General features: G+C 43.6%; 1 protein-coding gene across 9 annotated transcripts in view; it reads left to right on the plus strand.

Annotated features, from left to right (window-relative positions):
• plekha7b (pleckstrin homology domain containing, family A member 7b) overlaps positions 1–25554 on the plus strand; it is a 518153-nt gene that overhangs the window by 339351 nt on the left and 153248 nt on the right. For all 9 annotated transcript variants that reach the window (XM_041197491.1, XM_041197492.1, XM_041197494.1 and 6 more), the window contains 2 exons: positions 6889–7000; positions 21442–21546. In XM_041197491.1, coding sequence (XP_041053425.1) covers positions 6889–7000; positions 21442–21546 — 217 coding nt within the window. The remainder of the gene's footprint in view (positions 1–6888; positions 7001–21441; positions 21547–25554) is intronic.

Here is a 25554-nt window from a genome sequence, read left to right on the forward strand (position 1 = left end):
TGGCTTTGTCTAGCGTGCAAGAGCGCTATGAGAGGGCTGAGGCTGATGATGGGGGCATCCCTCAAAGGCACCAGCATCATCCCTTGCCTCCTCCACCCCTCTGACTGAGGACCCATGAATGCTGCAAGATGCTGTGATAGAAACTTGCCCTAAAGGCGCAGCACCTCCACAATGAGGATGCAAGCCATGAGCATCTCGGCTACCAGCAAAGAAGATGGAGAATGCTACCTCCACTTCATTCTCAGTCATGGGTAGAGCACCCTGTAGAAGTGGACTGGAAGGCATGTTGCCACGCTGTTAGATGCACTTAAAAGGTAACCTGGTGATGTTTTCTCTGTTTCTTTGGTCATTAACTTTTTGTTTAATAATAATTGCTTATGCCTACAATTAGATTTGTGCGTTGTTATTGCTTGATGTCAAAGGGACATTGGCTGGATGGTGAGGGGAGAAGCTGTGTTCACTATGGTGCCATGGTCGGTGTTATGGGATAATGCTGGCAATGGAAACCCCATTTTCAATTGACTGACGTGGCAATGGGATTATTCAGACATGTTATTGGATAATTTCTCTTTCTGCTGGAAGAATGACAGTGCCATCTGTAACGAGGGCTGAGATCGCTCAGATGAAATATTGCTAAAGAAGCCCAGCCCTTGCAGTCATGCCAGCCTGCAAGTTACTGAGAGGCCTGAGGTGGTATTGGCAGTCTTACTTCAATGCTTGGGCATCAGACTCCTTAGCTCCCCCTTCTGCCGCCTCTTCTTCCTCCTCCTTATCCTCCCCTGAACAAGAGTGGCACTCCAGGTTGTCCTCTTAATCCAGCTCTAGGCACCTTTGTATTTTCATGTTGTGCCGGGTGCAGCAGATGACCAAAATACAGGAGATCCTGATTGGGTTGGTCCAGGAGGGAGCCAACCGAGCAGCCAAAGTGCAATGGAAGCTGATTTCCAAGATGCCAATGATCTGCTCAGTGCAGATTTGTGTTAGTTGGTGGCTTTGGGTATTGCCTTTCTGCATCCCTTGCTACACCCACAATAGGGGTCAGGGGCCACTTCTTCAGAGGATAACACTTATCCCCCAGCAGCTACCCATATAGTCTGGATGCTGGCCTGAAGAGATATGGCACCTGGTACTCCCAATGGATGAAGGCATTTTGATAGCTGCTTGACAGGGACTGAGTGCACACCAGCAAGATGTGCTCCTTGTGGTCACAGACCAGCTGGACATTCATTGAGTGGAAGCCTTTTCCACTCGGGAATCTAGCTGGTTGGGCTGTCGGTGCCTTGATGACCATGTGGGTGCAATTGATTGCCCCCCACTGGACATGAGGGAATCTCTTGAAGATGGCAAACTCCAATGCCCTCTGCGATGGCCCATCTGTCTCAAAATGGATGTATGCTCTCACCCTCTGGAAAATCCATTATCTATTTGATAACATCATGAGCTGCCAATTTTGTGATGCCAGCAGAACCCCCATTTTGATCCCTGGAAAGACCAGGATGCATTAAAATTCAAGGCATTGGGACCTTGATGGCTGCAGGGAGGGACTGCTTTGAGGACCATGAGGCTCGAGTAATTGTGGACCAGAGGGCAAATGTCTGAGATGATCTGCCTGGAGAAACACAACCTTCTACAGTCTGTTGTTTGCAGGTAGCTGACTCTTGAGTGATACCACCCAATGTCTTGGTAATGCCGCCTTCCATTACAGTCCTTCGCTGTGCTCCTCTGACCATCTCCTGACCAGGAGGATGCATCTTCTGAAGCTTCACCTCACTACTCTATACAGTGTCAGAGTAGCCTGCTTCTATCTCAGCTCCCTCAGTTGGCACTCGTTCCTTCACCAGAGCTTCTGCCGACCTCTGATGCCCAAGTGATGCCAGTAGCCTCTTGTGCCTCTCAAGAATCCAACCACTCACTGTTCAAAACTGTAAAGCTTCTCAACTTCAATGATGGCAACTTTGGGCTCATGGTTGAGCAGGTGAATATAAATCTTAATTTTTTCAATGTGTTGACCATTGCATCCATTTAGCCCTCATGGCATCCTCCTGTGCTCATGATGGCTGCACCCTGCAGTGTCTCAGACTGTCTGTTTTCCCAATGCCTCCCGATTGAAAATGTAACACTGCTGCTCATAACTAGCTCAAAATCAATCAGGCATAAGCAGCACAATATAAATGGAGTTCATCTCCAAGGCTAAAGCTGTTTTGTCATGGCTGCAGGGTACTTACTTCTGGATGGCCCTGGCTAAGACAGGTTCATTCTGAGTGGTGGGCAGGGGGCTCTGCAACAAGCTCAACAGCCAATTAATAGGAAGTGTGCAGAGCACCAGCTCTCACCACCTTCTGCCCTCCTTTTGAAAATCATATTGCATTCCGAAGGTTTTGGGATCCAGTGATGCCATTGAGAACATTATTTATAATGCGCACCCACGTGGGTGATTGAAAATCCAGCCGTAGCAATTAGCCTTGCCAATTATCTGCATTGCCCCTAGCACCTGAATGCCACCCCCACGACTTGGCCAACAGAACGATATGCAACAGTCAGTATGTAGTCTGACCAGGATATCGTACATGTTTAATCACAACATTCTCACACATGTAATCTTCTGTTTTGATTTGTATATTGAATATTCTATTGGCTTTTGCTAGTAGATGCTAGGTACTGAGGTGAATTAACCTCGTAAATCATTTTGACATGAGGAATGAGAGTGTAAGTGGTGACACTGGATGCCTATTTGGCTTTGTACAAGTATCTCAATAAAAATGCAATACAATACTGCTGAAAGCTGCTGAGATATTTACAGCCGCGCCTCCCAGATTAAAGGAAATAGTATGCAGATGACAGTTTAAATGCAGAAAATTATAATGTTTTTCTAATGAATTAGTAAGTAAAGATACAAAGCGTTGTGGAATTGTATTGGGCCACAGCCACAGTGCCATGTAAAAAGGTCCATTATTCAATTCTTGTCTTTGCTGATATACTTGAAGCATAGGGATCCTCTAAGTTTCACATGCCTCTAAGCGAGGAGATGATTCCAGCTATGATACTGCTCACAGATAACTAAACTACCACTACTCGGTGTTAAGTGAGCAGAAGCAGAATAATCAGTTGACTCTGGTAAGGGCTGAAAGTTGATGGCTTGGAATTGTATCCCAGCAAAATTGACCACTGTCGAGAAAATTGGGAAAAAATATATTTTAGCAACGAAGTTGTGAAGTTATGAAAAGCTTTTAAGAATTTGGTGCTGGCTTAAGTTCTGGGTTGTATTGATCTTTTCTAATCCTGTATACTCTTGTGTTCCTCTGCCATAATGGCATTATATCAGGTAATTTCACCGTGATATTGTGTCTAAGCTTGGGTCTTAAGAGGAAATAACCTACATGTGCTGCCCTCCAACATTTATGCAGCATAGCGAACTACCAGTTCTTTTACAGTAAAGGCATGTCCAAACAAAAACCTATTTTGCTTCATTAGTTCAAGTTTTTGAGTAACAATGGAACTCTGTTAATATAACTATTTCACATTGCACGGTCTTAAAGGAATGTCGGCACAAGTCTACGCTGAAACTCTCTCTGTGCATAGAAGCAGTGAAAACTAAGAATTGCACATGGTACTCGTTTTAAATTTAATGTGCAGAACTAATCTGATTCAGAGCTGCTCCCGTGTGCTGGTACCATGACACACACTATTTTAGTGTAAGCATGCTGACATACCAATCTAATTTGGCACATTTGCAGGATGTTTAGGGGGTCTTGGAGTACTTGTACAATGTATGGAGGCCCAGGAAAAAAATATTTTTGCATGATAACTGACTCCACACAGGCTGGTTGATTTACACTGGGTAATGGGGTTGACTATAGGGACTGGTTAGCTCAGTTGGCAAGTGTGTGGATGAGATGATAGTGTAGTGGTAACATCACTGGACGAGTAATTCAGAGGCATTAATGCTTTGGGGTCATGGATTCAAGTCACACCAAGGTAACTGGTGGAATTTAAATTCAAATAAACCTGGAATTGAGAGATAGTCTCAATAATGGTGACCATGAACCTATCATCATTTGTTATAAAAACGCATCTGGGTCACTAATGTCCTTTAGAGAAGGAAATCTGCTGTCCTTACATGGTCTGGTCTACACGTGACTCCAGACCTACAGCAATGTGGTTGACTCTTAACTACCCTCTGAACTAACCTAGCAAGCTATCAGTTCAAAGGCAATTTGGGATATGCAACAAATGCATCATCCCATGAAAGAATAAAGAAAAAAATAACACCAAGAGCGTGGGTTCAATTCCTGTTCCAGCTGAGGTAGACATGGGACCTGCCCCTGAGGGTGCAAAACCACCAAGAAAACAGCTCAGGATGAAGCATTAGTAGATAATGAGCCAAGGACATCCTTTTGGGCAGGGCACACATGAAGGAATGAATTGGGTTCACTATGCAGGAACAGTGTATGGCATTCACTTAGGCTTTCTCTTTGTGCTGTAGGTTTGTGGTGCCATTTCAGATCTGTTCAGTTCAAACATTGATTACGTTTGCTACTGGTAGGTTTGCCTGAGCTGATAATTAGATTCTGTGGGTTTTAATCTCCATTTTTGTCTGATCATGTTCCTGTGAAGCAATTTGGGACATTGCTTCTGTGGTATGAATACATTACTAAATAAATGAATGAAATAAAGAATTGCAATTATATTGTACTGTTGATGGCCACCAGACATCCCAAAGCATTTTACAGGTAATGAAGCACTTTTTGAAGCCTAGTTATTGTCGTAATGTGGGAAACACAGCAGCCAACTTGTGCACAGCAAACGTGGCAATGACCAGATAATCTCATTTTGTAATATTGATCATTGGATAAATACTGGCCAGGACACTGGGGATAGCTCCTCTGTTCTTCTTTAAATAATGACATAGGATATTTTATGCCCAGCTGAAAGGACATGCAGGGCCTCTGTGTTCAACATCTCATCCAAAATAAGACACCTCCAACCAGGGTGACCAACCATTCCGATTTTATGGGTTTGTCCCGTAATCCACACTATTGTTCCGTGTCCTGGGTTGAAGCTTGCCGGGATACTGTTTTTCATGTAGTTCTGGCATTTATGCGCAGGACAATATGTGTGTTTGCACTGATCCTGGATGCTGCCAGGATCTCAGCACCCCACCTCACCCCCTGGCGCACTCAGATTCACCTGCACCCGCTGCCCACTCTTCTGATCCCCATGCCAAAGTTTCCCTTAATTTTTTCCCAGCCAGTTGGTCACCCTGCCTCTAACAGTGCAGCCCTCCCTCAGTACTGCACTCAAGTGTTAGCCTAGATTGTTGTACTCAAGTACTGGGTGGGACTTCAGCCCGCAACCTTATGAGCCAGAGGTCAAGGGCTAGCAAGTAAGCCACGGTTGACATGAAAATGCTAGTTCAAAAGCAAATCCTGTGGATGCTGGAAATCTGAAATAAAATCAGAAAATGCTCAGGCTAATGATCTGAGTTCTGATGAAAGGTCACAGACCTGAAACATTAACTCTTTTTCTCTCTCCACAGACACTGCCAGATCTGTTGAGCTTTTCCATCATTTTTTGTTTTTATTTCAGATTCCCAGCATCTGCAGTATTTTGCTTTTGTTTTATTGATTAATTTTATTTTATTTCTCAGGTTTATTTCGTATTATTCTCCACATCACTCCATCCAAGAGCAGAAGGGAAAGTACCTTTCCAGGATGTGTTAGTATAAAATATTAATTGACATGAATAAAGTAATCCAAGATATTACTTCAAATTAATCAAAGAAAGGAGCACAAGCAGACATAATTTTAAATTAGTTAGGAAGATCTCTTGGAATGATTTTGCATATTCAGACTGTTAAATGTTTGGATAACATTGGGGGGAAAAGATTTGGGATGTTCAAAATGCAGCTGGACCCTAGGAGATGTGTTTGGGTAGGAAAGGGATAAATTGAATGACTGACTATGGCCTCTTATCCTTGATGTTTCTCATGTTCTTGTGTTTCCTGGTAGTAGTCCTTTCACACTCTCACCATGTGTAGGAAAGTGCTGGCTTCACTTAACACTAGCCAAGTTTGCTCAGAAGACAGGCCAAAGAATAGAATTATAAACAGAAAACCATAAGGAAGCATTCCAAGATTTCCAACTCTTCTGTGTCTTCAGTAATTAAGTTAACGGAAGGCCCACTTTGCCTCAAGATGCTTCTTTGGCCTGATTTTTTTTATTGCTGCAAAGCCAATTTGCTAACATAAGCCGCCTTGTGTAATTGTTGGTACATGGCAGTCAATTCAAGATTAACTGTAGGCTTTGAAGCAATCCCAGCTTTAATGGCTTCAATTTTCCGGGCATGCAGAATCCAGACTGGCACTTAAAATAAGTCCAAGTGAGAGAAGGAGTCACAAATGTTTGTAGCCTTGGAATAAAGTGGACTAGGAAATAGAACTTTGGTTTCAACACATTGGGGAGGGGTGGGCACAGAGTGGGGTGAAGTGCATAACTGAAAACATACTTGGAGCTTAGGGGAAAGTTGGAGGAAAGTTGAGGTATATAACGAAAGCTGATGGCTAATGCTGACATTGCTGAATTGCCTGAGCTGCTCATGCAGTTCTTTAATGCAAATTAAATGCCCTTTTTTTTTACTGAAGGATCCACTTTGTTGCTTGGCTTGTGCCATCAGCTTCACATGCATTAAATATTTCTTTCCAACGCAGTAGGTTTGATTATGTAAATAGGGGCCAAAATATCTGCACACATTCCTGCACAACTTGAGTCTGTTCAGTGCTGCTTGCTTCTGTTTATTTCAGCAGTACAGGCTTGTAATTGTATATTCTTCAACCATGTGTAAAATTTGGAAATACTCCTGTAATTGACTGTACCGTTCCCTATGATTTAGGCCTGATATCCGAATGTCCAAGCATCAGACAGACCAAAGGCCTCAAAGTATGATCAGCGAGACCTCCACAGCAGTAACTGCATCCACGGTGGACACTGCTCCAGGTTCAAAGGTGAGGTTAAGAGCTGTTCTTTCCATTTTTTAATAATAGTGTACTTACAGCTAAATTTAAGTCAACCCTACTGCAATTTTCAGCACTCGTAGTCATTTTGTTACTAAGATTTGTTAATTAACTGTATTACAGTATCTGTTCAAAAATGTCTATTGGGACTGTGCATATGTCACTGTCAAGTGATGACTGGATCAACTGTGACTTTTTAAAATTTTCTTTCATGGGATGTGGGCATCGCTGGCTAGGCCAATATTTATTGTCCATCCCTAATTACCCTCAAGAAGGTGGTGGTATGCTGCCTTCTTGAACCACTGCAGTCCATGTGGTGTAGGTACACCCATAGTGCCATGAGGGAGGGAGCTCCAGGATTTTGACCCAGTGACGGTGAAGGAACGGCGATATATTTCCAAGTCAGGATGGTGAGTGACTTGAGGAACTTCCAAGGTGGTGGTGTTCCCATCTGTCTGCTGCCATTGTCCTCCTAGATGGTAGTGGCCGTGGGTTTGGAAGGTGCTGTCTAAAGAGCCTTGGTGAGTTTCTGCAGTGTATTTTTAGATGATACACAATGCTATCACTGTGTGTCAGTGGTGGAGGGAGTGAATGTTTGTGGAAGGAGTGCCAATCAAGGGGGTTGCTTTGTCCTGGATGGTGTCATTAGCGCTGTGATCCGATAACTCGCTAAAAATCTTTGGACTTTTTTCCTCCCTATTTAAGGGATCCACTTCAAGTATTTATACAATACCAATAAGCCCCAGTCTGTCTTCTGAAAGACATTATCAACCAACCAATAAAAATAGTGTATGTGTGAGTATGTATGTGGCAATAGCACTAGCGTACTAATAGTAAACTGAAGCAGAAGAATACAAAAGTGTGGTAGACTGATAGAAATCTGACTTTGTGGACTTCATGGATTCTGTCATGGATTTTTTGTGTTTGGGGGACACCAGCATGAAAATTTTAATTCATGCACAGCTGGGTCTCGGCGTTTTTATGTGAGCAAGGGGTGTGGGAGAAGAAAAGGAAAATAAAATTTAAGAAAATAATAACATTTTGAATTTGATCACTTTGATAATGCTTTCCTAAATGTGCTCAAATCAACAGCATTTATTGTTGGGGTTAAGAAGGAATGCTTTCATATTGATCATCTCCCAAATTGTCTATTTCATTGCTAAGGTAGCCCACCAAATCAAAAGCTACTCAAAAGGCAAGGCAGGGCCAATATAAAGTAAATGAGCAGTACTTCCTCAGGAGATATTAAAATCATCAAATGCTTGAGTTTGTAATGCCTATTGCCATTTATTTCATTGCAGGGAAGCCAACTGTACAGACAGCATTGTTCAGTTCATCAATGTTGGTTTCCACATGCTAATCCATAAGAAGCTTTTACAAACAAGATCCTCGATGGGAAACAAGCTTGTATATAAGATTGTCACAAATGTGCGATTTTATACGATTATGTTTTGGGACCGTGCTTTAATTTAGGGGAAGATGGGGGAATGAATTGGGTCATTTGACCTCTGAATTCTGGTGGTTTAAGAGGGTCCCAGGTTGTTTGACTTGTCAGTCCTGAAGAAGAGTCATATTCAACTCAAAACATTAACTCTTGTTCCTCCCTCCACAGATGCTGTCAGACCTGCTGAGTATTTCCAGCACTTCCTGTTTTTATGTCAGATTTCCAGCATCCACAGTATTTTCTATTTATTCATGTCCATAATGTAATTGTGGACATTCCGAGAGTTTGGTTGACAGCTGCTAGAAAGCATTAATAGAAGGCTGAGAATGAAAATGTGCTTTTCTATCCAGGGTTCAGTGCCTAGACAACAGAACACAAAAAAAAAAATAGGAGCAGGAGTAGACCATGTGGTCCGTTGAGCCTGTTGCACCATTCAGTATGATCATGGCTGAGCTTGGGTTTCAAATCCACTTTCCTGTCGGCCCACCATTCCCAAAAATCTGTCCTTCCCAGCCTTAGGTATATTCAACAAAGGAGCATCGACAACCCTCTGGAGTAGACAATTCAAAAGATTCACAACCCTTTGAGTGAAGTAATTTCTCCTCATCTCAGTCCCTTATCTTGAGACTATGCCCCCCCTGTTTTAGACTCCCCGACCAGCAGAAACAATCTCTCAGCATCTACCCTCTCAAGCCCCTTCAGAATCTTGTATGTTTCAATGCCCCTCATTCTTAACCCCAGAAAATACAGGCCCAATTTACTCAGCCTCTCATAGGACAACCCCTTATCCCAAGGACCTTAGTACTGCCTCCATTGGAAGTATATCCTTTTGTTATGATCCCATCTAATGTTACCCCTGGACAAGCCTGATTGCAGAGTGGAACCCAGCTTGATAGATCTGAACTTTTATTTGTTTGTTTAGATATGTGGAGAGTACTTAACAGAGTCACAGGAGTCAGCTGATGAACTTTTAACAAAAGAATAAAACATTTATTAAACAAGAAAAGATTAACTCTATTACAACTCTCCTTCACCCACAACTATATCTTTAAAGACATACAGATTTGTAAGAATAACATAAGTTACAAAAGCTATCTTATACTCTAATGTCCACAGTAAGTACATAGTCCATGTAACAATAGGTGACCCGTGGTCAGACACACCACACTCTGAAACCAAGTGACAGATGCCACCTTAACCGTATGCAGTGGATCTCTCATCAACTACCCTCAGACGCTTGTCATACTGTGAGACAACCAGTCTCACTAAACTCCGCCTTTCACAGGAGGGTTTCAATTGCCATGCTTTAAGAACTCACTTTAGAACCTTCTCCCAAACTGACGCTTTCCCTCAGATGCCTTCTGGGTAAGGGTTCACCTCCAAGGTTTTGAACTTTCCTTCCGATGTTCCTCTCCCTTGGGTCACCACATGCACTCAAGCTGTCTTCCATGCATTCTCCCTCACCGACTCAGCCGTCAACAGTACCACTGCTTCACATGCCCATAGCAGTGTTACAGACCTTCAGTTGTCTCTTTGGACCTTCTTGCCTCTTGCATGCTGTTGAGATTTAAAGAGACAAAAGTTGCAGAAAGCAGATTTAAAGCAAGAAGCTTGGAGCCTTTCTCTTTGCCTCTCACTTTTAACTTCATTAACAGGACCTTTTCCCAGGTTCTTGTCCTTCCTTTGACTGGAAGGTCTTCTTGAGACTTTCCCCTGTTCCACTAGCCTGTATTTTTGGAGTTTTTCTTTAGCTTTTCTTTAGCTATCTGTCTCCTTTGTTCCAATCTCTCCTGGCAGCTACTTTCAAAACCAACTGAACTCAAAACAGCTTCCAAAATCAAACTGCTGTTTCTAGCTTTTCTGTGGGAGTCACCCCTGTTGCTAGCAACAGCCCAATTCTTCTATTCTTGTTTGTTTACCTTTGTTGCAACAGTCGTATAAACCTGATTAGAAATGCAGGCATCTTTTAAAGTGAAACTAAAACTCAATTTGACCTTTCTCAACACGATACAGAAATACAAAGCAAACTTAAACAAAAACAAAAAAACTGCGGATGCTGGAAATCCAAAACAAAAACAGAATTACCTGGAAAAACTCAGCAGGTCTGGCAGCATCGGCGGAGAAGAAAAGAGTTGACGTTTCGAGTCCTCATGACCCTTCGACAGAACTAACTAAACAAACTAAAACTGTTTCCTAACACTCATAAAAATACTAACATAACTTACCTGCAACATAAAGCAGTGCTAAAACATTAAGCAGTAATGAAAATTATTTTACCCATCCATGTGCCTTTCATGTTTCTGCACCCAAATTACTGTTCAAAAATGATGCCACTAATGCTTCCGTATACTCAAAGTTTCCAGACAACTGGTCTTTCTGAACAATAGATTTCCATACTGGAGAGGTTACAGTGTACTGTATGTCCCTTGGCACCTATAAAGAGTTGGAACTGGTTAATGTAAGTCATGAATCAGGTACGCTAACTGCCATTGCAAGTTCGGCCAGTTCGAGGCCAGCCAAGGTGTGAGAAAAGGGAATTGAAAAATTTGTCAATAAAAGTTGTGAATATGTTTCAGCAACTTCAGGAAAGGCTCCAGAGATGGATGCAGGAGCCTCATTTCAGTGTTGAAATGAAGTCGACAACCATTTCAAGCAGCTGCAATAGCTACCTAAAATTAGGCCCTCCTGAATTCCTCACTGGTTCAGGTGTGCGTTCATGGAGGGCTCTGTCCTTCCCACTGTAAAGTTTGTTGACATTATAATGATGCTGAATTTAGACCCAAGTTTCTGAAAATATTTATCGACTTGGCGCAAAGCCAAGTGGTCAGTTTGTGTAGTTACAGTGTGAAAATGTTACATGGGCAAACGTGGGTATAGTTTATAATGGGTAAAATCTTGACAGAATTGTGACAATTGGAAATGATAAGTGACACCATTTTTACAAAGATCATATTCAATATAGAAGATTCAAGTGAATTGATCTGGGCCTGTTTGTGTCCTATTGATCACAGATAACATAAAATGTTTGTATGATGTCAGCTAGCTAAGTTTTGCAGACATTGAAGTTTTGCTGCTGATTTAGTGTTTGCATCAGTATTCTGGCTGCTTTATGGATTATTGGGTTACATTGACAGGAGGGGTAATGTGCAGTCAATGGTAAAATACAGATTAACTTTATATAAACAGTCTGTTTCATGCCATCAGTGATCCGAAAGTGTAGCAATGTTTTTCCATTTCCAATATTCTCTCCTACTGAAGTTGAGACTTGCAGAGCTAAATTTCACTTGTGCTGAGAAACCTAGTTGACAGAACTTCACAACTGATCCAGGTCCTGCTCTTGCCTGTTTATCCATATCAGCAGTTACTGGATAGTGATCAGGTGCAGAAAAGGGGACGTTGTTTTTTGCTTTGTTTTTGGGTCTCTTTTAGCCAACTATTAGTATCCATGATGAGATCAGCAAACTTAGCACAAAATCGAAATTGAACATTTGATCTTTTAATTTTTTTAAATTCTTTCACAGGATGTGGGCTTCACTGGGTAGACCAGCATTTTTATTGCTCTTGAGGAGATGGTGGTGAGCCACCTTCTTCAAATGCTGTGGTTGATATGGTATAGGTGCACCCACAGTGTTGTTAGGGTGGGAGTTCTCAGGATTTTGACCCAACTATAGTGAACTAACAGTGATGTAGTTCCAAGTCAAGATGGTGTGTGGCTTGTAGGGGAACTTGCAGGTGGTGGTGTTCCTATGCATCTGCTACCCTTGTCCTTGAAGGCGATGGAGGTCATGGATTTAGAAGTTGAAGACTACATTAGGTTGTGAATTTACCCACTGAGTCAGTGCTAAAGTAATTAAAACTGTTTGCCAATATCTGCAAAGCAGTCTGCAGTAACATTATCCTTTTTGGTGACGTAAGTTCTTCACATCTTTAATCTTGGGACAGATGGTAGATAAATGGAGGAATTATAATTCTGTCAAAAATCCTAGGAGAATGGGGATAGGAACAGAAACAGCCATTCAACACAATCATATCTCAATGTTTAGCTGCCTCTCCCATAGCTTGTTAAATCAATAGCATAACCACTTTCTTTTTGAATGCTGTTTATAGACTGGTCATTTGCAAATGTATTCGTGTGCATTATGGCAGAAGTTAGATACTGGATCAAACCTGTTAAGATAATTGCAGCATTTTAACTTTGATGCCTTGAAGGACATTTCCAGCTTTTTTTCCACCTACCTCCTGGATGTTTTCATTTTTCACCATTATTGATTTTCAAAAAAATCAGATTTTTGACCATCAACTTAAGGTTTGTTTAGAATGTGCTGCTTCCCAGTCTGGAGCCTGTCACCATTTTCAAATGTTTGGACTATGTTTTCTAAATTGTATAGCAAAAGGGAAATGGTTGCATTTCATAAATGTAGCATTATTGGTCAGTGTATTGGTAATTTAATACAATAACATTCAAAGCATGAATTTATTTGCAGTTGTGATGGCTTTTGGGGAGAAAAAACTGTTTTATGTTGGGGTGATGGTCCTTTTAAGAGCTAGGTTTCTTTGAAAGATTTCTTATACAACACCTGGCAGCAAGTAACTGATCATATGACAAAGAAGCCTGGAAAATAATGATTAGAAAAAAGGTCATCAATAAGCTAATTAAAGGGGTGAGTAAATTGTGGATGTGGTTCTGGCTTCAAGCAGGGTTTTTAGTTTAGAACAAGCTTGTTGCAGGAAATCATTTCTTTCAAGCAGAGTTCAGTTGAAATTCTGTATGCTGGCTAAATGAGTTAAATCTCTTGCTTACTGAAGGCCTCCTAACAGTGGGTTTGATTTTTGGGGATAGCCAAGCTGAGAAAAAAGAGAGGAGAGTTTTAGATACAAGACCCCGGTGTTAAAAAAAAGTACTTGAGCCAGGAGAGTTCTGACCCGAGATAGCAATGCTTGAGACATTAGTGATGCCTGTGTTGAACTGGTTGTCTACAACCAGTTGGAGGAAATTTGAAGGGAAAACCTTTCCAGAAGTAAGTGGAAGGCTCACAAAAACTAAGCCCTTGTATGAAACATTGAAATGCTATTCAGACCAAGTATTTAATCTTTCAATTTCTTTTAAGTATGTGACTTAAGTTTTGGGGTGTAAGCCAAATGAGTTTTGGGGTGTAAGCCAAATGGGTTTCAAAGGAAAGCTGAGTCAAGAAACTCTATTTTCACTACAAACAACTCTGTTCGATGTACTGTTAGCATCTTTAACATAACTGTGTTTAAGATAGTGAAGTTATTTGTATTCTTTTTTATTTAGTAACATTCTTTTGATGTAAACCTTGCGGCTTTGTTCTTTTAGTAAATATCTGCGTTTTTGGAATTAAAAAATAAACATTACTGTTTCCTAAAGAGATCCCAGCACAGACCATTATCACTTCAGCATCTGTGACCTGAAGAAATATTCCAATAAAGTAAATGTAATGTTTGGTAATTAATGGTGTATTTTTTTTTCCTTGTTGACAACTTGTTCTCTCCCTGTCATTAAGTATTGTTCATTCATAATATGAAAACAGCAGCTATCATAGTTATCTATATTTCTTAGTCCTTAAAACTCCTTTGCACAGTTTACAGTGCAGCGCATTTTCTGAAAGAAAATTGGAATAGTGAGATGATGTTATGAAAATGGCATTTGCTTTGAAATTGTGCTGCTCAATATTAACTGAAAGTGCAAACTATAATTAAGGTGCTAACCAGGTAAAAGAACATTTTGTTGCACTCAAAAATGGGATGGTAGTGGAACCAAAAATCAAATGGTAGTTAGTTATGCATATTTAATGCTGCTGTTCTGACTTTAGGATAGAGCTGTATCCCCCTAGCTGGATCTCCCATGAGAAAGACGCAGCACCGCATATCTAAATTTGGATAGGGACCATTAACATTGTTAGGCTCCCAATGCTAGTTTTGTCTTTGCCTACTTGATTATCACCAGTTCTTGTTCCTGCCCACCAACCGGAGATAATGAAAGTCGAGAGGTAGCCATTTGAAACGATAGTTAAAGAGACCCTTAGCTGGTGTCAGGTAACACTGGATGAGCCTTTTGGAGACATTTTTCTGGCAGTTGCTTGTGGGTTTTGCACCTGCTCTGTGGTATGTGCTATAGATTTTGCCGTCATGTTACCTGCTCCTTTTGTGGTGTTGCTCCTATTCCTGATGCTAAATACACCTACCTTTTTAAGCTGCTGCACCTGCAGGTATTTAGCAAGCAACCATACTGTCCGATTTCCTGTCTCTAAATCAGTAAACTGACTTTTGGGGTGCATGTTTCAAGCTGGTAGCTCACTGGCTGCATTATGTTGAGGGCTAATCATGAAAGTCAATTGGCCCCTCTGGGTGGTGGGGAGTAGTGGGGTGGGCACTGGGCATGCTTTATTCACCAAACACCTGTTACACATGAAAATTACCCTGCAGTAATGCCTTTGCTGAAATAGCAGATGGAGGAATTTCAGATGAATGTGTTCACATGATCATTAGTAACATTTCACAATGGCTTTAAGGTAATTTTGTCCATTGACTCTTGCAAAGTATATAGATGCAGCAGAAATACATCTAGAAGAGAGAGAATGAAAGATCTTTCGTGCCTTACACATCTATGAATCATATGTTCCACCTTCCTTATATAAAAAGCTCTGCACTGACCATTGATGCACAGCAATTTTAGGATTAAAATGTATGTGATTCTCCTATATATGAACTATAAATAATGAGTACTGCCATCAAGGGGAGAAATTTCACCATGCACCATCTATAACACGGTCACTGATATTTCAATGTGTCAGAAAAAAATAAAGACAGATATAACGCCCATCATTTCATGCTTACTTTTCTGACCTCTATTAACCTAGTCTCTCCTAAGAATAGTAGTCAGTGATTTACAAGAAATTGCCAATTTATAGAAATTTTTTCAATAATTATACTACAATTGACTTAGATTTGCCTATTTAGATTATGTACTCAAATGGAATACCTGAGCAGTGCAAAGTGGCAGATGAATGTTTAATACAGCTTTATCTGAACAATAAAACATCTCAACTGTGTTAAAAACCTTAGACTACACATTCACAGCACCATGGGACCTCCACAGATAGTTTAAAAAGGTAAGGCTGAATTTGGCTAGTGCCTGTAATGGGCATTATCACAATACCAATTTTTAACATGTTTTTCTACATTTATGAACACAAGTTTAAAAATAGATTTTCTTTTTTCACACATGAATTGAAAATGTATTAACAGAATATAAGCAATTTAATTTCACTTTATTAAGTTTCTTTATAATTTGTGGAAATGCAACATGTATGTTGTGCACCTCTTCCCAGACGTTGATCCACACTGGTGTATAATTCCCTAGCTGATGAGTGTCCTCTGTCAACTGCTTCCAATTTCTACCATCCTTTCCTGACTCTGCTGCCTCCTGCTTGACTGAGCTCATTCTCGTCATCATTCAGTGATCATAGATGCACACTTGCAGCAGGGACCACTGGACAGTTGGAAACCTGATTGATCTTCCTCTCCTGGTTCAAGACTACTGAAGTAAACAGTAACACTCCACAACCAGCCAGACTGAGATCAGTTATCTTGTGGGGTACTAGGAGCCAAGCTTGGCATTTTCCTGATCTGTGCACTCAATATCACATCACAAGAGTTAGTTGCTAGCTGTTAGGGAGGGGAGTAGTGACCAGTTTGCTTTTGTATTTGACAGATGAAGGGTAAAGAGGGAGTATGAGGCAAAAATAGCAGGTGGCATAAAATAGAATCCCCAAATCTTTTAGGAACATGGAAAAGTGAAAGGCTAGTTAAAACGAAACAATGATGGGCTGAGTAGGGACAAAAAACAAAATCATTTTGAGAGGCAGAGGTACTGAATGAGTACTTTGCAGTTGTATTTACAAAAAAAAGTAGTTAGTGTGGAGTGGGGGTGGGGCAGGGTATGGGTGGGTGGTGAGTAGAGATTTTGGATAGGATAAAAATAGATAAAGGAGGTGCTAAATAGATTATTATCATTCAAAGTTAATAAGTTACTTAGTCCAGATAGATAGTCCAGGAATATATTTTAATGCAAGGAGCCTGAGGAATAAGACAAGGCACAGATAGGCAGGTGGGAGTATGATATTATAGCTATAGCCGAGACTTGGCTAAAAGAAGGGCGGGATTGGCAGCTCAACATTCCTGGTTATAGGGTATTCAAATGAGGTAGAGAGGAGGATAATAGAGGTGGTGGTGGTGATGGGGGGGGTTGCAAAATTGATCAAGGAATCAATTACAGCAGTGAGGAGGGATGATATCTTGGAAGGATCATCAAATGAGGCCATATGGGTAGAAGTAAAAAAACTCAAAAGGGGCAAACACACTGGGTGTATACTGTAGGCCCTCAGAGTCTGAATTGGATGCACCTTAGGTTACTGATCACAGGAATCCAGCGTGGAGATAGCTGAAGCTCTCATAGACTCTTAGACGTTTACAGCACAGAGGAAGACTATTCGGCCCATCATGTCCATACTGTCAACAAAGATCTGACAACACTAATCCCATTTTCCAGGGCTTGGCCCATAGCCCTGGAGGCTATGGCAACGCAAGTGAATATCTAAATACTTCTTAAATGTTACGAGAGTTTTTGACTCAACCACCCTTTCAGGCAGTGAGTTCCAGACTCCCACCACCCTCTGGGTGAAAAAATTTCTCCTCAACTCCCCTCTTAGCCTTTCACCTCTTACATTAAATCTATGCCCCCTGGTTATTGACCCATCTACTAATGTAAAAAGTGCCTTCTTATCTGCCCTATCTACAACCCTCATAATCTTATACACCTCTATCAGGTCCTCCCTCAACCGTCGCTACTCCAAGGAAAACTACCCCAGCCTATCCAATCTTTGACCACAATCTTTCAATCCTCCTTGGATATTGGAGTGGTGTTAGAGGTTTGGGGAATTGCATTTGTTAACATGCCTCTTAAACAAGAAGAGAGAAGAGAGAAAAACCTGATAATTATGCACTATAAGTGTCTAATGTCAGTTATGGGAAAACTACTGGAATCACTGCTGAGGACAAAATTAATTCCCACTTGGAAGAAGCATCAGTTGATGAGGGGCATCCAGATATGTTGAAGACAAATCATACCTGACTAACCTGATTTAGTTTTTTAAAAACAGGATTGATGAAGTTAGTGCATGATATATTGTGTCTATGGACTTTCAGAAGGCATTTGATAAAGTACCTTAACAAATTTCTTCAGAAGATAGATGCACATAGTATTAAAGGGCATTTATATATAAATTACCTAGATTTGGGGATAGGGAGTGCAATTTTGAAGTTCATGGATGAAACAAAACTTGACAACAGAGTAAATAATGAGCATAAAAGCAGCAGATTTCAGGAGGATGTGGACAGACTGGTGGAAAGAGCTAACTCATGGTGAGCAATTTTATGCAGATAAGTGTGAAGCAATACACTTGGAGAAACAACATGGAGAGGCAGTTTAATCTAAGTAGTACTAGAGATGCGCAAGAACAAACATACCTAGGGGCCACCTTTTCACAAATCTTTGAATGTGGCAGGGTAATTTGTTAAGGCAGTTAATAAAGCATTTGGAATGCTTGACCTTCCAAATAGGGGCATTGAATAAAAAAAAGCTTGTATTTATGTAATGCCTTTCATGACTACCAGACTTCTCAAAGTGCTTTGCAGCCAATGAAGAACTCCTTGAAGTGTGGTCACTTTGATAATGTAGACAACGTGACAGTTAATTTGCATCCAACAAAATCTCTCAAACAGCACTGTGATATTGACTGGATTGTCTCTTTCTGTGATGTTGAGTGAGAGATAAAAATTGGCCAAGACACCAGGGATAAATCCCCGCTCCTCTTCAAAATAGTGCCACAGGACCTTTCACATCCAAAGGAGGAGGCCGATGGGGTCTCGGTTTAACATCTGTTCCGAAATACTGAAACAAGGAGGCCATACTAAATCTTTAAAATTCACTGGCTAGGCCTCAACTGGAACCTTGTGTACAATTCTGGGCACCACACTAAAAGAAATCAAGGTCCTGGAGGCAGTACAGATGAGGTTTACCAGGATACTACCAGGAATAGGGACTTCAGTTCTGATGAGAAATTGAAGAAGCTAGGATTGTTCTCCTTAGAGCAGAGAAGGTTAAGGGGAGATCTGGTACAGGTATTCACACCTTTGAGGGGCTTAGAACAGGAAGGGAGAAACTTTTGTTTTTGGAAAATGGGTGGGTAATTGGCAAAAGAATTAGAGGGGAAATGAAGATAAATGTTTTCATTCAGAGCATTATAAAGATATAATATGAACTACCTGAGAGGGTGGTGGAATCAGATTCCAGAGCAACTTCCAAAAGGCAATTAGCCATGTACTTGGAAGACTGACCTGCAGGATTAAGGGGAAAAAAGCCAGGGTTTGCTTTAAACTGGATTGCTCAAAGAACAAGCGCAGGCATGATGGGCTAAATGGCCACCCTCTGCAATATTCTGTGATTCATGATCAAAATACTTTTCATGCTTTTGATGCAGCTGGTGTGGCTTTTACTATAGGACCATATTGTAGTAATCTATCTATATCGTGGCTGCAAAATCTCTGCTCAGAAAAAGAAGGATGTATTTAAACTCAATTTGCCAAGAACAAAGTCATGAAAAATATTAGGAAAGCAAGTTAATTCAAGGCATGAACTTTCAGAGAGGATGGGAACAGAGGTCAAGAGTGCAAGAGGAAACAGGCAGTAAGAGGATGAACAGTAGTTGAGAAATGGATATAACCCTGGAGATAGAAGGTAAGGCGAAGAAAAGAAGATGGATGAAAATTAAAGGGGTGGGTTAAAAATAAATGATGGAAGGGATAGACATAGGCTTGAATTTTTCCTGCATCGGGTGGGCTTGGCTGGAGTGGACGAGGGTGGACAATTGGTTCGGCACCGCAATTTCACGCAGACGGGCCATTAAGGCCTGCCCAACCTGGATCGCGAGTGGAAGCACTGAGCGCTACCTGTGCGGGGGGGTGGGAGAAGGAGGGACAGTCGGGTCCAGCGCTCTTTCGCGCATGCATGTGAAAGAGCACTTCAATCTCCCGGAGGCACGGACTGTGTCACATGAGATGGGACAGTTTTTAATTTTCAAAAATTTTTATTCAATTTGTAGAAGCTTTAGGAAACCTCATCCTGCTCGTGGATGAGGCTTCTTAAAAATTGTAAAGGCCACTTGGCCTTTTCGCCTGTCTGCCAACCATTAGGTTGGATGGGCAGCGTAAATTTGGAGTTAAGTAGTACGTTAAATGGCTTTAATTGGCCTTTCAATTATTGGTGGACGCGCAGCCAACTCAGGCACGCACCTGCCAAACAAAATGTCACGAGACAGCGCATGCCCAACAACATCGTGCGTCATTTTATGTTCCGGCATGTTGGGCCTGTCCCCACACACTGAATGTAAAATCCTGGCCACAATGCTATCCTTTTATCCAGAGCAATGCCATGGATGATCAATTTGCGTTCTTGTAAAATCCATTTTAAAACTAAACAAATCTAAATGAATCCATGTGGATTCATGGATCTCAGCCAGTATCTCATGTGCTAAGATTCTATATACAACATATGCTCTTTCTCATAAATCCCCCATATGGCTTTCAAAAATCCAACCATTATTTAAAAAGAGACCAATGCAGTAAGTTGACTCTGGAGGTGCAATTGGCTTGAATGCTGATGAATTATGCACAGCTTTAAGGTTGTTTGGTTTGTATGAATTGTTTATTAGTTCCTTAACACTGATTTTGAAACTGTCTCAAGGTTTAGCTCTGGCAAGAGTATCTCATTTTATTCTTGGTGTTCAATCAGCACCGTCACCTTTCATATAAGAGGTAGAATGGGTTTTTATTATTCCTGTTGCACCAGGCTAGAAAGAAATTGAAACTGGAGGCAGTTCAAAGTATAGAAAATGTTCTAAGACAATTAATGAAGTGAAATAAGTTGCACAGCATAAATTTCTTGCTTGTTTTGAAACTGGATGGCCCAGTGGCTTGGCATGCCAATTTAAATTCAGCCCAAAATGAAGGAATGAAACTTCTGTCTGTTAATATTATAGCGTTGAAATTTGACTTCAAATATCAGGGTATGATCTCTTAATACATTGGTATCCCATTGCTATCAAACTTAATTATTGTAAATGACATCTTGCCTCCATAAAAAAAAATCCTGTTCTATTTTAACAGTGTTAAACATGTTTGATCGCTAATGTTTTAAAAAAAACACCGCTTCAAAGAATGAGAGTCCTATATAAAATGAGTCAGCATGGTTTTGATAAGTTATTAGTTGCTTTGGACACATGGAATGACTTTAGCACAAGGCTGACAGTCCCTCTTTCAGAAGGACCACAAAGTGGCTGGTGTGAGAAAGGGGAGATTTCAATGTACAAGGAGTGCTTTTCCAAGGTTGGGGAGTGGTTAATATTGTTGCGGCACAGTAGACAGATCTTCGCTCAGTTTTTAAGCATGTTGGAAAGTCCTTGATGCTGAAACACGACATCCAAAATGAGAAGGCTTTCCAGGAGGTCTTCTCTACAACCACCACTTCCTGAGAATTCATTTATTTTCAAGAGAAAAAATGTTGAAGTTTGATTACACATGCTATTTTTTTTCATGATATTGTTCATATGCTTGCAGATGTTACATTAGTTAGCTGGAAAATAACTGAAGTTCGTGTTGTATCACACCTCATGGTGGGTTAATCACTGAGCCATAATTTGTGGATAAACTAATTTAAAGCTACTATGCTTTTTTTTAAAAAAGCAACATTTTAATTAGTGTCATCTAATTAGTCACATGTTTCTGCAGAATATTACCCATTTGTCATTACCACAGACCTCAACCTTTTAGTGTTGGGAATATAATGCAAACTTTTTAACTTACTAACCAAGAGATTTTTTAAGTTAATGCAAATATATTTATTTCTAATCAGATTTCAAAACCAAGCAGCAAAGTCCTTAGCTTTGGAAAGAGGGAGCAGTCCAGCAAGAGGAACCCGAATGCACCGGTTGTGGTTAGAGGATGGCTTTACAAACAGGTACAGCACTGTGCACGCTTATTGTGATAACTACCAGTAATTATTTAACAACAAACGCCACAGAATGCACAGTGACAGACTTAAATAGTGATCAAGTTAGCGAGAAAAGCTAGATCCAATGCGTTGCAATTTCTTCTTCTCTTCATCTCACTTTGCCACCCTCCCACCCCCCTCAACCAAACAACCCATCTCAAAGAAACTCATGTTTGATTAACTGTGCAATGCCTAGGCACAGACATGTCCACTGTGGCCGGGTATTTGAAATTAAAATTCAAAATAATAGATCTCAATGGGAAAGGAAGTAAAGACCAAGTTATCTCTTTTAAGAACATGATTTAGAAAGAGCATGCAGGTATTTGAGGAATACCTAGGCGAACATTAAATCCTGGAAATAGTAAAACATCCCATGGCAGTTCACATGAGCATTATAAAGCAAAATTTGACACCAAATAGTGATATAAGGAGACATTGGGGCAGATGACCAAAGGCTTGGTCAAAGAGTTAGGTTTAAGGAGTGATTTAAAGGAGGCAAAAGAGGGGAATTCCACAGCTTGTAGTTTAGGCAGCTGGAGACAGAGCCACCAATGGTGGAGCGGTTAAAATTGGGGCTGCTGAAGGGCCCAGAATTAGAGGAGCGCACATCTCTCAGCGGCTGGTGACATTGGAGAAGATTTAGAGATAGCGTCTGCAAAGCCATGGCAGGATTTTCAAATAAAGATGAGAATGTAAAAATCGAGGCATTGCTTAATCCAGAGCCAATGTAAGTCTCAATTTCAGGGTGATGGATGAACAGGATTGGTGTGAATTAGGAGATAACAGCTTTGGATGTCCTCAAGTTTATGGGGGGTAGAACATGGGAGATTGACCAGGACTGTGTTGAAATATTCAAGACTCTGGGTGAGAAAGACATGGATGAGGGCTTTAGCAGCAGATGGGTTGAAGCAGAGGCAGAGTTGGCTGAGGTTATGGAGGTGGAAACAATGGTTTTTGTTGTCAGAAGCTCATCCTGGGGTCCAGTACAACACCAAGATTGTGAACAGTTTCATTCAGCCTCCGTTACCAGGGAGCAGGATGGAGTTTGTGGCTGGGGAATGGAATTTGTAGCAGGGGCTGATACAAAGTCTTTTGGTATTTAATATTTAAGTGTACGAAATTTCTGCTCATCCAGTACCGGATGTCAGATAAGCAATTTGATAATTTAATGGCAATGGAGGAGAGGCGATAGGTAGAGCTGGATGTTGTCAGCAGACTAATGCAGTGTTTTTGGATTGATGATGATGTCGGGGGTTGGCATGCAGTTGAGAAATAAGATTTGGCCAAGGATAAACTCTTGGGGGTAAAGGTGTGGGAGAAAACAGAGAAGCCATTTTAAGTGATTTTCTGGCTGATTAAAGAGATAAGAATGGAACCAGGTGCGTGCAGTCCCACCCAGCTGGCCAACCGTGGAGAGACATTGGAGAAGGATGGTCTTGTTAACCGTGTCAGAAACTACAGACAGGTCGAGCAAGGCGAGGACTGATAGTTTACCTTTGTTACAGTCGCATAGGATGCCGTTGGCACCTCTCGTGCGCGCACCTGCATGCTCCCCCTCTCTCTTGAACCCACGCGCTCCCTCTCTCACGCGCACGTCCACTCGCCCGCTCTCCCTCTCTCGCATGCGTGTCCCCTTGCCCACTCCCCCTCTCTCGCATGCGCTCTGTCCCCCCTCTTGCTCACACCTGCTCTCCCCCCTCTCATGTGCGCGATCTCTCCACCTCTCTCTCTCTCGTGCATGCTCTCTGCACCCCATTCTCTCTCTTGCGCACGCTCTCTCCGCTCCTCTCTTGTGCGCGCTCTCTCCGCCCCTCTCTTGCGCACGCACGCGCTCTCCACTCCTCTCGCACACGCACGCTCTCTCCACTCCTTTCTTGCGCACGCGCGCACTCTCTCCACCCCTCTCTCGCACACGCGTGTGCTCTTTCCACCCCTCTCTCTCATGCATGCACGCTCACTTCACCTCTCTCTCACGCGCGCTCATTCCACCTCTCGTGCATGCTTACTCCACCTCTCGCGCGCGCTCGTTCCACCTCTCGCGCGCGCTCGTTCCACCCCTCTCGCGCGCGCTCGTTCCACCCCTCTCGCGCGCGCTCACTCCACCCCTCTCGCGCGCGCTCACTCCACCCCTCTCGCGCGCGCTCACTCCACCCCTCTCGCGCGCGCTCACTCCACCCCCTCGCGCGCGCTCACTCCACCCCCTCGCGCACGCTCACTCCACCCCTCTCGCGCACGCTCACTCCACCCCTCTCGCGCACGCTCACTCCACCTCTCTCGCGCACGCTCACTCCACCACACTCTCTCGCGCGTGCGCTCACTTCTCTCTCTTGAGCACGCTCACTCCACCTCTCTCATGCGCGCTCTCTCCAACCCTCTCTCTCTCTTGCGCGCGCTCTCTCCACCTCTCTCACGCGCGCTCTCTCCACCCCTCTCTCTTGCATGCGCTCTCTCCACCTCCCTCTCTCTCGTGTGCGCGATCACTCCACATCTCTCTCATGTGCGCTCATTCTACCTCTCACTCTCTCGCGCGCGCTCTCGCCACGTCTCTCTCTCTCGCACGCTCTCCACCTCTCTCGCGTGCTCTCTCCAGCCCTCTCTTGCGTATGCGTGCGCTCTCTCCACCCCACTCTCGCGCATGCACTCACTTCACCTCTCTCTCGCGTGCGTGCACTCACTCCACCTCTCATGCGTGCGCGCACGCTCTCCAGCTCTCTCTCTCACGCGTGCACTCTCTCCACCTGTCTCTCGCACATGCGTGCGTTCTCTCCACCCCTCTTTCGCGCAGGCGCGCGCTCTCTCCACACCTCTCATGCGCGCGCGCACACGCTCAATTCACTACTATCTGTCTCTCACGCGCTCATTCCACCTCTCTTGTGCGCGCTCACTCCACCTCTCACTCTCTTGCGTGAACTCTCTCCACGTCTCTCTCGCGCGTGCTCTCTCCAGCCCTCTCTTGCATACGCATGCGCTCTCTCCACCCCTCTCTCGCGCATGCGCTCACTTCACCTCTCTCTCGTGCGCATGCACTCACTCCACTTCTCATGCGCGCGCATGCGCTCTCCATCTCTCTCGCGCGCGCACTCTCTCCACCTGTCTCTCTCACACGCGCGCGTTCTCTCCACCCCTCTCTCGCGCACGCGCGTTCAAGCCACATCTCGCGCCGCACGCTCTCTCTCCACCCCTCTCTCGTGTGCGCGCTCACTTCACCTCTCGCGCGCGCTCACTCACTCACTCCACCTCTCTCTCATGCGAGCGCTCTCCCCACCCCTCTCTCACACGTGTGCTCTCCCAACCCCTCTCTCTCATGCGCGCGCTCTCCCCACCCCTCTCTCACACGCGTGCTCTCCCCACCTCTCTCTCACGCGTGCGCTCTCCCCGTCCCCTCTCTCACGCACGCGCTCTCCCCGCCCCTCTCTCTCCCGCGCGTGTGCTCTCTCCGCCTCTCTCTCTCTCGCGCACGCGCTCACTCCGCTCCTCTTTCTCTACCGCGCGCGCGCTCTCGCCGCCCCTCCCTCTCTCGCGCCCGCGCTCTCGCCGCCCCTCCCTCTCTCGCGCCCGCGCTCTCGCCGCCCCTCCCTCTCTCGCGCCCGCGCTCTCGCCGCCCCTCCCTCTCTCGCGCCCGCGCTCTCGCCGCCCCTCCCTCTCTCGCGCCCGCGCTCTCGCCGCCCCTCCCTCTCTCGCGCCCGCGCTCTCGCCGCCCCTCCCTCTCTCGCGCCCGCGCTCTCGCCGCCCCTCCCTCTCTCGCGCCCGCGCTCTCGCCGCCCCTCCCTCTCTCGCGCCCGCGCTCTCGCCGCCCCTCCCTCTCTCGCGCCCGCGCTCTCGCCGCCCCTCCCTCTCTCGCGCCCGCGCTCTCGCCGCCCCTCCCTCTCTCGCGCCCGCGCTCTCGCCGCCCCTCCCTCTCTCGCGCCCGCGCTCTCGCCGCCCCTCCCTCTCTCGCGCCCGCGCTCTCGCCGCCCCTCCCTCTCTCGCGCCCGC

The sequence above is a fragment of the Carcharodon carcharias genome, chromosome 10 (assembly GCF_017639515.1).
Source record: "Carcharodon carcharias isolate sCarCar2 chromosome 10, sCarCar2.pri, whole genome shotgun sequence".
Classification (NCBI taxonomy): Eukaryota; Metazoa; Chordata; class Chondrichthyes; order Lamniformes; family Lamnidae; genus Carcharodon; species Carcharodon carcharias.